The 12,499-nt window shown below is 42.1% G+C and overlaps 1 protein-coding gene across 1 annotated transcript; it reads right to left on the reverse strand.

Annotated features, from left to right (window-relative positions):
- Positions 1 to 7,087: 7,087 nt before the first annotated feature.
- Positions 7,088 to 12,438, reverse strand: mmp21 (matrix metallopeptidase 21). The gene is made up of 7 exons (XM_086196374.1): positions 12,317 to 12,438; positions 11,266 to 12,044; positions 10,619 to 10,758; positions 10,375 to 10,516; positions 9,789 to 10,046; positions 9,534 to 9,706; positions 7,088 to 9,244 (listed from the first exon to the last, which is right to left on the reverse strand). Exons 1-7 carry the CDS (start codon positions 12,436 to 12,438, stop codon positions 8,939 to 8,941), a joined length of 1,920 nt encoding a protein of 639 aa, XP_086052500.1. The 3' UTR covers positions 7,088 to 8,938.
- Positions 12,439 to 12,499: the final 61 nt, after the last annotated feature.

The raw sequence follows: 12,499 nt of genomic DNA on the forward strand, positions 1-12,499 counted from the left end.
ACAACTACTCCGCACAATTTCAGGGCTATGAGGTGGCAACGTCAGTCTCAATTTCTCACTGCTCCTTCACAAGCTGTTCCACTTTCTCCGAATTCTCATTTAGATCAAACAAAACACTCCAGAAAGGAGGTGAAACGGTACCATTTAAATCTGTGACACACATGCACACAAGGGACCTCCTTCTCATTTTCTAAACAGAGAGTCATGGCAAGAACTTTTAAATTTGCCATAATAAGGTGTGACCTACATGGGAGGGAGCCAAAGCTCAAACCCCAGCAGCTCCCAGCTAGAATCCTGCCTACTGAGTCTTCCAAAATGTAATGCATGAACATTAGGAGGAGAGAAGTTCCTCTCTGAAGACATAAATCTCTCATGGCTGACACACAGCACTTCCAAGAGCAGCGGCTAGAATACACACCACTTCCTTCAAGGTGAAAAGCATGTGATACTCATTTTACGTTACGCGCCGTTTGGTACACTGATAAAAACACTTACCAACACCAGCCAGAGGTTGTAACATAAAATAACCTCCTTGACACTGATGTGCAAAATACATTCCTTGGCTGACATTCATTTAAAAAAAGAAAAAAAAAAGAAAAGGCATCTGTTTGGAGAACTCAGATCTCCATGTAGCTGCTAAACAACTGTTTGTGCTGAGTGAACGGACGGATGTGTGTGTGTGATAATGCAACTTTCAAGAAACTGTAAATTCTGTTGAAAAAAATCAACAACAACAGGAAGGAAGGAAGAGCAGTTTCAGTCAGATGATAATTTGGCAGCACACTTAAGAGACAAATAGAGAATCGGATACCTCGCGTTGCAGCTCGGTCTCATCATGTATCACAGGATGGACGCGATAGTTTTATATTCCAGAGGAAATGTGTCAAACTTTTGTTACGCTACCTCAGAATAGAAACCGGGGTGAAAGTGACAGTCAGTCACTGGTCCACTGTGAATGTGGGAGGTTAGCCTGTTTTCTGTGTGGGCTGGGGGGCCTTCTGAAGGGTGGCCAGCCTGTAGAGAACTCAGGCAGGCAGTTCAGAGACAGACGTGACCCTCAGAAGACCAAGGGTGGATAATAAATCAGCTCTTTTTCACATAACGGTACAGAACCCCTGACTGGCCACAGAAAGAGAAAAATATATATTTTGATCCCTGACCTGTGGCTATTTTTCTCTCTTTATGACCAGTAAGTATTGTGATTAGAATCAATTTATAAAAATAACTTTGAGAATGACAGTTTATTATAGACACTTTGGTAAAATCAGAGGTAATAATAATAATTCATAGAGTGTTCTTTTAACCAGTATGCACTGTACCAGACACTTCAAAAGTTGTTTTTTTTTTTTTAATTTACAACACCTGATTTTCATTACATCACATTACATCATGCGGCATCAGTAACAGTAGCGGGATCCAACTGCACATCACATTCTCTGTCAGTTACAACCTGTCTCCCTCTGTGACACAACCTACACACTCTGAGATGAGAAAAGTTCCATGCTATTTGTATCCGTCTGCAGAACGTTCCAGTCAGAGTTGTTACCTCCACAGAACAACATTGGTCTTCAAGAGGTCAAACGTGTATCTTACGACCAAGAGAACTGTCGGTACAGTACACAATCCTGTTTCAAATGGCCGACAAAGTACCTCTATTTTTGAGTGTGTGGGCTTATGGATGGTTTTTACTTTCAAGTGTGCACCAAAGATGTTTGTGCTAACCTCCAGACTGCAGAGGGAAAACCGTGTGCCGCGCAAGTACAGGTACCACGTTTCATCCAACACAGCTGTAGCTGAGCTCTTCTAGAAGTTTGGATCCGACAGTTTGGAACCTGCATCTGCAGGCCAGCTCGTGTTCCTTCACAGATCTTAGAGTACATTTCTGTATAACGTACCGAGGAACTGCTGGTGGAGGTTTGCTGCAGGATCCACGAGAGGCTGAGAGAGGGAACAAAAGCTCAAAAAATCTATGCTCGAGCGAAAATAGAGTTACAGTAAATAAAATCTAAAAATCTTTTACAAAGATGCTGAAACAAAAATTCTCTCATCCACCTTTTTTTTTATTATTTTGGTTCAGAGAGTGACTACAAGTCCCACATGAGTTGAAGGAGTATCTGAAAGACTTATTGTACACCTTCCAGACCCAATTTGGTCTGAACACACACAGACTGGCATGGAACACAAAGTGTGACACCCCCCCCCACACACACAAACACACACACACCGTCCCCCCATTAACGAAAGAACCCCCCTCCCGCTCTCGCCCCTGCCTCTCGAGTTCAGCCCCATCTGTTCCACTGCTACAAACAGGAAGAGAGAGAGCAGAGAAGAGAAGAAAGAAGGGGGGGATGCTGAGGTGAGCGGGCAAAATCAGGGTGGGATCTGGAAACAGCCACAGGGGAGAGTTGGAGAGGGATGATGGCGGCGGCGGTTGGTGAGAGCGGGATCAGAGAGAGGAGGCGGAGGAGGAAAGACGAGACCCCCTAAGTCCGCCACTTGACATTATTACTTGATGCTCCAGGGGTGCTCCTACGGAAGCTTATTTCTGCCAGTTCAAGGAAATAAAGCAGAAACATCCCAAGCGTGATAAAATGGAGATTAAAAAGGCAAAATTATTACTCGGTGAAGTGACCTTTTAAAATGGGAGCGAAAACAACTGAGAAATAACGACTGAAGAAGTCAAAACTCTGTGGTTGAAAACAAAATTGTATTTATGAGATCTGACTTTTTAATCTTATAATTTCACCTTTTTAACTCAAAATTATGACTTTTCTCTCAGAAATGTAGGGTTTTTAGTCTCACATTTATGATTTTCCATACAATTTAAGACATACCATTTCATAATCATGACATGTGACTTTTGATCCTCACATTATCACTTTTTGTATCTCCAAATTATTAAATTTTATCTTATATTTTAACTTTTTATGTCATAATTATGACTTACCATGGCATTATTTGTATTATTAAGGCTATATTTGGTCTTAGTCTATCATTTACTGGCAGAAAAGCTCTTCCATGTGTTTCTGTGGCGGCTTATCAAAGGCCACTGAACGGAATTTCATCGACTGGCCCTTTAAAAAGCAAGCCCAAACAACAAAAGTAAGAAATAAAGATTAAAGGTTGTCTCAATGTTCATTGTTTTTCATCTGTCACGTCCACCTGCCCGTCCAGGCGGACAAAGCCTGCCATGGCACGTCCTCTTCCTGTCACTTTCCCAGGCTAGCGGTGGCGGCCACCCCTGTGTGACCATGCGTGGGACAGCCTTGTCCCTCCCCCCTGACCTGCAACTGCCACTCAGACTGACATCATCAGAAAAGACCCTTGTTTTGTCTCCGCCGCTCCTCTGTAGCCAAAGGTCAAGGTTCAATATATGACGAGATTCCAGCGCAAAATATGGCGACGTATTAGTAGGCTGATAGCCGGTGGTAACATATTCTATTCACACCCACGCTATTTGTTTATCAGGTATTTAGTAAATTCCTAAATGCTGCATAATGCATGAGGCTATACAATACTTAATTACACTTGCATGATTTGGATACCGCATTCAAATTAGTCTGTTTGATAGTATTCTCAAGAGGAGATGTGTAATTACTGTACTATTTCCATTTGGCATACAGCGACGCCTGCTCACATGTAGCCATGGAAGGAAAAAAAAAAAAGTCAGAGATACTTGTTGTCACTTAAAAAAAAAAATGCTTTTACTGCAGACTTAACACAGTTCTTAGTCACACAAAGAGTTTCCTTCTCTTCACGGTATAATGACTGCATGAAAGCTTGGGGTTTGTGAATTCAAAATCCTATTTACCTCTTCTCGGCATTAAAGATTCGAGGAGCACTTTGCTGGAAACTATTTGATGATAAAGCTTTTGAAATATTGATTTGAATGTGAAATTGAGAGGCAGTTGTGAAGGCATCAGTCAGTGTTTTTCTCTTTTAATCCGAACTTCTTTATCTGTTGGGGGGGGGGGGGGGCTAGAAGAAAAGCAGGAGGACAGTGTGAAGGTGCACACGTGCATTTACATACGTGGACGCATCTTTGAGAACGCGTCTAACATGTTTTGCTTTATGTGCTGTTGACAGAGCTAAGATGGTTGTTCTGCGTTTTTGTTGTGGTTTTTTTGGGGGGTGGGGGTGGGGGGGACCACTGCAAACAAGTCTTGTTAACGACGTCACTCAAGAGTTAATGTGCAAAAACAACTTTCAACTCACAATCCGCTTTTCAGGTTAAGTCGGAATAAAATGGTGATCCGCACTCTGCCTTAGAATCTCTGGCAGCTCCTACAAATTACCTATCAAATATAACACTGCACATACCCCTGGAAAATGTATTTCCATAACCTGTCATTTCAATAATACACACACACACACACGCACAGGACATATACAGCTCGGTCCAAAAAAAAAAAAAATCCTCTGTTTTCTTCCTCTGCGCTCAAAATACACCCTCACATTCACCAACTGACATCTTTGGCAAAGATATTCCCCAAATATTATAGAAAATTAAATAAAATGTGAGAAGTAAAAAGATACATATCACTGAATTCATACACAAACGGTCCTAAAATATGCTCAGGGTTTTCCTTTATTTGTGTCATCTACTAATCTGTTTCGTCACTCAGCATCTGTCTGAACGTGTTCTGATATCAAACGTGCGATTGTGCTCTCTGCTCTGACGGGGTTTGCGCGTGATCATTTGATCAGCTCGTGAGGAACAATAGCAAATCAATAGTAAGACTCAGTGCCAGTGAGGGAGTGAGTGGTTACCGTGGGGATTACTTCTGTGTGTGGAGGTTTCCCTCTACTGGTTACTATCTTCTCTAACACGCTGAGACGCTGCTACAATGTGCACAACTCCCTGCTGCTTATGTATTTTATACCGTGACAGCTTCATCTTAAAAATATAGGGACATATTTGCACATATACAGTTATAGTTATACAGTACATGTCAAGATGACATGATGCTCTAACGATTCACGGAAGAGCAAAGTTACCTGAGGTCAAAGAGGTTTACGTGATTACTTTTCATATATTTGCTACCGAAACTGTTACTTTTTTTTTTTTTTAATGATAACAAGACAGTAAATGGATTTGAAATCCAGTTGGCCGACGCCGAGGTGCAACTGAGGAACAGGATGCAGGAAACATCCTCCACATTCCCTCCAAGGCTGCTGATCAATATATTCCTAAAGAAATGGAATTGTTTATTCCCTTTTTTTTTTTCCCCCTGACGATGAGGTCACCACTCGCTCTATTTCTGCGCGGGCAGGCGGCGGACAGCTAACGACAGATTGAGAGAACACGTAATAAAAGGTGTAAACACATAATCAATTGTAACTATTTAACAATCTGCCAACAAGGTGCAACTGACAGAAAATTCCCAAGAGAGATCCAGGAAGTGGATTACTTCTAAATGCTTTACTTCCACGGACGTTTCTATCAATAATATTCTTGAGAGAGACAGGACAGCAGACAGCAAAGTCCCCACTGGACATTGATGTGCTCTCGCAATACAAATCTATATGAACACTCGATGGAAACACAAGAGACGACACAACAGGACGAGTTATTTAGATTCGATTTAGATTACGAGACAGAAAAAGTGCAATTAGCGTTATTCAGATTTCACCTCCAACTAACCCTTTTGTCAGATTTTGTGAACAAAAGCCAGCATAAAGAACTTCTTCGTTACAACTCGTTTTCAGATTCTGTTGATGAAAACGAGACTAAAATTGCTCTTCAACCGCCTTCTTGTTCTATCAAGATTTAAGTTACAAAAAAACAGCCCAAAAATGTGCATGAACCACTGTTTTGTTGTTGTTGTTTTTGTCAACTAAAATTGTCGTCAACTCCTTTTTCAGATTTCAACAAAAACTGGACTGAAAATATTCACAGACAAAAACCAGACTGAAAAACTTTGGTCAGTGACTTTTTCAGATTTCACTGAGAAAAAGTTGACTAAAAGCGTTCCTTTTTCCACATTTCGTAGACTAAATCATTACAAAAAAACATTATAGAGCAAATAATCACAACTAAAATGCCAAAATGATCAAAACACTATGAGACCAAGTCCAAAACAGCATCCAAAAAAACCCAGAAGTGAGCAAGGAGTCAAGGTTCACTTTTCATCAACTACAACTAGACAAACATAGTTTGGGTTTTCTTTGACCAAGATAAGAAAAAAATGTTTCATAACAGCAGGGCGAGAAGAAATAAAGATGATGAAGGCTACCAAGGACTCTCAGGCTCAGCTTTGAGGCAGCAGCTCCAGCAGAAGTTTGGTGGATTTATACATAACCAATGCTGAGGGTCTTTTCTTCCTTTCTCCTATTTCTGTGCTTCCTCCATGCCATGACACAGGTTTTTGTATCTCTGCGGGGCTTTTGCTGCTGCCGCCGCCACCGCCGCCGCTGCTACAGCTCGGGTTCCATCGGCATGACTGATTTCATTTATCTTAATCACATCCAAAGAGGCCCGCGGTGTAGGAAAAGAGTGCTTCAATAGCGGCACTGTTGCCGCTGCAGAAGCACAGATCATTGAGCTGTGCAGTACGGCTGCCAAGTAGTTTGCAAATTTGAATAACAGTTTGCATTAATGATTCGTCTGTTCGGGGAACTCCGGGGTGCAGATGTATGATACACAGGATAAAGAAACCTCCACTGCACTACATCAGCTTACATTAAATATTAGTCCATCAATACTTCCTGTTGAGGAAACTGCACATTATACTGCAGCAACAAACATGCACACACTCCATTATGAAGTATAATGTTTATTAAAGTGATAAAATATGTCTGTATATCGTATAATTACCTCTAATTACCATTTTAATTAACCCAGAAAACATTTCTTTGTCAGTAATAGCCCAGATATATAGCTGAAGCAAAACACTCAAGAAAAAAAGAAAAAAAAAAAAAAAAGCAAAAACCTGCAGTGAAAGATGAACAAGGACATTTATTAGTATGCTGTTAATGCCACTCGAGGGGGAGGGGGGGGGGGGGCGCTCCCTCTGTAACTGTACGAACAGACTCATCATCTCATGAAATCTGTCTCATACCCTTACCCTGACATTTTGTTCCTTTGCTTATAATTGATTTCTACTTCAATTTATTAATATAGCCTATGGAGTGCCTGGAGCACAACGCTAGTTATCTGGATCCCACCAGGAGCTTAATCTCCTCAAATGAGCTGAATTAATAAGAGTCTTCAAGTTACATATTGATTACAGAATCAATGTTCTGTTTCTTTACACCATGCTGGAATGATTAGGATAAAATGGAACAGCGTTAAGTAATAAGACTTGATTTTTTTATTTGATTATGGGGAGGGGGGGGGGGGTTGATTAATAGTACATATATTTTTCCTTAATGACGCAGATCAGTAAATATACGTTTCCCCACCTCCAGGTTTTGGGTTTTTTTTTAAATTGACAGAGCTGCCTTCTTTACAAGTTAACACAGAAACATCATGTTTCTGTTTGTAATGTTGTTGACGGCAATTTTGTGGGTCTGCAATTTTTGCGGTCTGCACCTACACTATTATCATCAGAAAAGTAGTAACAGTGTATTATTCTGCCCTGCAACATACTGTGAAAATAAGAAAGGATCATAAAACCACCGCAGGAGTGTGAGTGCGACGCCCTTCAGATAATTATGTACGACAGGAGAGTCTTTTCTGTCATATACAAAAACGCTTCTCATCGGTAACAACTCGTAATCGTTTTTATACATGTATTCTAGCACATGTAAAAGCCCAATGCTGCTATGACACGTCGCTCCATAATTATAAAGAAGCACACTGCGGCTGATGCTTTATTCCTTTTGTACGCACTTCTTCTTTTTAAGGTTATCATGTAAAAGCGATTCACACTTACACACCGAGCAGCTCGACACAGAACAGCAATAACACACGGGAAACATTCAACGAACATGTTTAGTCACGATCGTGCTATAGAAGATTGAGTTTGCACCCCTAAATGAGAAACAGAAGCAATCAATAACACGCATTGTTTAACAAAAAAAAAATAGCCAACATAATACTGATATAGCTGTTTTTGTCAGTTTGGTTAGGAGGGGACGCGTTGGTGCTGTGGTCCATTGTGTTGCTGACCTCTGACCTTCTTTGTCTATAAATTAATCCCAGTTGTTGCGAGCTAAATAAAGGCGCTCGTTCAGACTGGCAGACAAATTGGATTTGTTTCTCTAATCTAATCTTTTTTCCGTCCGCACCGTTATTTGCAAACGACAAGATCGGATTTGTGTCCAAATGTTGACATTTGTTCTTTTTTTTTTTTTTTAATTTACAGCATTTGCTGTCCTCCTGGTTCAGAAATGACAAGGCATAGGACAAAAGGTCGGATTATTTTTGATTATCATCCGAATATTCTACTGCACTTTAAGTATCATCTGCATCATTTTCTCTGTTTAGATCATTTTCAACTGTGTTTTTTGACCTTTTATATCCTTTTTGAATGTGTTTTTGTACTTTTAAATCTTACAAAGCACTGTTTTGAAGGAAAAGTGCTCTATAAATAGTTTATTATCCTTTTTATCATATTCTGCGTGTGAACACACACACGTCAAAGCTACAGGTGTGTAAACACAAATACACCATGATCTTCCAATTCATAGTCACCAGAACTTGTAGACAAGCGCAGAAGCACATTACTAAGATGAGGTGTATTTTCATGGAAATCAGTTTTTTTTTATGCCAAATTTAATATCAAATTTGCAGTAATGAGTTGGAATGAAGTTAAACACACTAAATGGTTAAACACAGGTTTTGGCGATGTTATATACTTTCTGAATATGCCAGAAAATCTGACTGGCAGTGTGAATAAGGTCTGGGTCTCGGTATGTCACCTTGTGTTGAACAAGTATGGGGTTTCCGAGTACAAATACACACATTGTAAGCAGTGCCCTTGCTTCAGCACCTTTACCTGGTTAGTCTGAGAGCGGTAGGATGAACGTTACAGATGTCGAACCAGTGTTGATCCACCTCCTTATGGGGCAGCAGGCCATTCTGTGGTAGAAAGGGCCGGCGCCTGCGATTGCGGCTGCCCACCACCTGCCAGAAGCGCGTCCCCTTGAGAAGAAAGATGGCGCTGTGGGTGTAGGAGAAGTAGGCTGCATCGATGCCGCCGCCTGGATGATCGCCGCTCGCCACAGGAGGGAAAACGTCTCGGAGGTTTTTTGGGTAGCCCTTCGCCAAGTTGTTGGCTTCTACATCGAATGCGTAAACCTGTTGGAACAGAACATGGAAACAAATATGACACCTTACTACCAGGAACCCACGTTAGTAGATGAGGTTCCTCTGACTCTGAGGAGGCCCCAGTAGGACCAGAACCTTCAAATCTAACATAGTGATGTTGCTTATGGTGCCTGTGAGAATGGCTCCCTGTAGCCTTCTTGGTAAGCCATCACCAATTTAATCCTCCTCAAACCAGATAATCCCTAAATCAAGTGTGTTAACCTATTAAAACGCCTCCTTTGTCTCAGCGCCAGAGTTAATGAGAAGATATTATTCTTACGAGAGTGTTTTTGAAGAAGTAGATGTGGGAGTCTTTCCTATCGTAAACCGCCGTGTCAATCGGACCGGAGATCCCTGGGAAACCTTTGGAGATTAACCTCGGATAGCTGTGACCTTCCGGGTCCCGTGGGAAAACCCGATCGTTATCGTTATCGTACCTCCAGAACTGAGTACCTGCCAACACACACAAAACTCATCATGTATCTCTCCTCTGAGACACAGTAGGAATCATTATGTGATTTATCTGCAGGTTTACCTTTAAAGAAATAAACTGCATCTCTTTTTCTGGACCACACGTGCACATGTGCATCTACTCCATCTTTAGGAATTCCACGCCAGCCGATCTGCAGAGCCACCGGATCTCCGTAGCGCGTTCTGTTATTTCTGTTCTCATACAGCCAGTACCAGCTGTCTCTCATGAAGTAGGTGTTAAAGCGGATGACCACCTCTCCATAGGGTGTCTTCTCTCTTCGGATCCAATCAAACACTGTGTTGAATCGACCTTGACAGCCCCCTGGAGATACACACACACACACACACACACACACACACACACACACACACACAATTTTTTTCCCCAGTTTGTTTTAACTTGAACCTTGACAGCAGAGGTTTTTGGAAGTGTGAGGTGGGCCTCCCTGGGGGAGCTTCAGGCAGTTTCAGGGAAGATGTAAATGGAGGCTTAGAATATTACTACTTTTCAAGAGTGAGAAACTTATATATTTGATGTATTTGGTGTAAATAAATACATAGTTAACATGATATTGATCCTGTGTATGCGTTAAGTGTATCAGGTGTGGTTTTATGAGTGACGTCCACTAGATGGTGCTGTAATCACATACCATAGAGATGCTGAATGGCTTTCCTGTCCATCCAGTCCATCTCGAAGCCAGACTCCTGAGGCAGATAGCTGGGCTGCATTATAGATCCAGGTCTGTAGATGTGGGGCAGGCCTAAGACATGGCCAATCTCATGAACTGCCACCTAAACACATGTAGAATTCAAATTACATGAACCAAATCGAAGAGGGTTGTTTTAGTTTTGTTTTTTTTTGTCACCTGACATTCACTTTCATGGCGTTCTTACTTTCAGGAGGCTGATGCCACTGCCTGCATTGGGAGCAGTGAAATGTTCATCGTCGTCAAAGTGAATGTCACCTAGGAACCAGGCGTGGGCGAATTCTTGACCAGTTCCATCAAATCTCTGGGTGCATCCCAGGTGTCTTCCTGAGCGGTATAGAAATATAAACGATGCAGTGATTTCTCTGCGGCCTTGAATGAAACGATACTAATTTTACAGTTCAAGAATGTTGCACATCGTATTAATTTTCAGGACAAATTCTAGATGTGTCATTCAAGACCAATTTGTTAACACCTAACGCGTAAATCTCCAAGACAAGTTCAAACACACTTTTGTAAATTGATTTTCATTTTCATGTTATGAACCTGTTTTAGCGCGTGAGAATACAGAGGAGCAGCAAATTAAAGCCAGAGATTTGTGATGTCAATATGCGGTGTCATTTCAAAAAAAATATTATCGGGGGGAAAAAAAGGTAGCGGTCAGGAAAAGATACCGCAGTCAAAGATTCAAACATTTCAGACTGAACCCCAGCCCCTAACAGACATATTCAACACATCCGTCCTCTAGATTTGCCTCACTTTCAGTGAGCATGTAAAAAGTCTCAGTTCTTGTGGGAGCAGAAATGTGTGCCAGTGCCATATGAGCTGACCTACCGGTGCCAAAGCCGAGCCTGATATCAATATCCTCCAGCGGGGAGCGCGTGTCCTCCAGGAAGTCCAGGGGAGACACCTCGCTCCACATCCTGAAGGCCAGCCTGAAGATGTACCTCTGATCCTCTATGGACAGTTGACTGCTGTAGCCTTCACCCATCAGCCTCCACTTCAACACCTTCTTAGAAAAGGCCATGTAACCTGTTTCACTCACGTCTCTCTTACGCCTGCTCTCGGATACCAGAGAGGCCAGGTGACGTTTCCTGCGTGGCGCCACTTCGCTGTTTGCTTCCCTCTTGATGTCGCGTGTGGTGTTTATGGAGGTTTTAGTTAAAAAGAAATCTTCTGTGTCATTAGAAACGCCTGTGAGAACACTTTCTGTGTCATTCAAATCATTTTCAGACGAATTAGTCACAAAATAACTGTCACCACTTAGATTACTTGCTGTGTTGTTGATGTCAGTCTCATTAAAAGTGTCACTTGGACTGTGTTCCTCAGGTGCGTCTGCAGGGTTCAGGTCTACCTCCTTATCGGGGACTCCACACCTCGGTTTGTTCATGGCTAACTTGGTGGCCTCGTCAAACACCCCAGTGACAGGCAGGCCCGAGACCCTCTGGAACTCTTTAAGTGCTGAAATAAATGCAGTTGGACTGTTGCGATCATCATCTGGAGGAGGATCCCTCGAGCGGACCTCCGAGGTCCCCTCCTGGATGGCGGCTGGGAGATCATCAAGGAAGTCGTACTGGATCGCCTCCCAGTTCACTGGTTTAGTGAAGCCATATCTAGAGAGGAAGAGCTAAACAAGACATAGAATAAGAACATTTGGAATGGATGCTGACATGTAAAAGAGCAAGAAGCAGTTTTACCTGAGCAGTGTACTTGTCTTTTATGAGCTCAGCTTGATGGGAATCAAGCGTCCGTACATCAGAATGATCCCGATTATGGAAAAGTTTCTCTGTGTCAGTTAAACTGCTGATGCTTGTCCAAAAAAACAAAATGATCAGCTGGATAGAAGTCAGCATCGTGGCGTCGGATTACTGCTCAGACTACATACAGATGAAACCACTTCAGCTTTATAGGCAAATCCTGAGTCTCTCCACGCCCAGTTGAAGGTGTGAAGCGTAAACCTGACTCTACTGTTTGGAAGCGCTTGCATTGAATGCACGTGCTACGCATGCTCCACTGCTTTTCAATCGAATGGCGTTGACCTGCGGAAACAAGTAAAAACATTCACTTT

This window comes from Aulostomus chinensis, chromosome 23 (genome assembly GCF_037954235.1).
Source record: "Aulostomus chinensis isolate RoL2024-O1b breed Wild chromosome 23, RoL_Achi_v1.0, whole genome shotgun sequence".
NCBI lineage: Eukaryota > Metazoa > Chordata > Actinopteri > Syngnathiformes > Aulostomidae > Aulostomus > Aulostomus chinensis.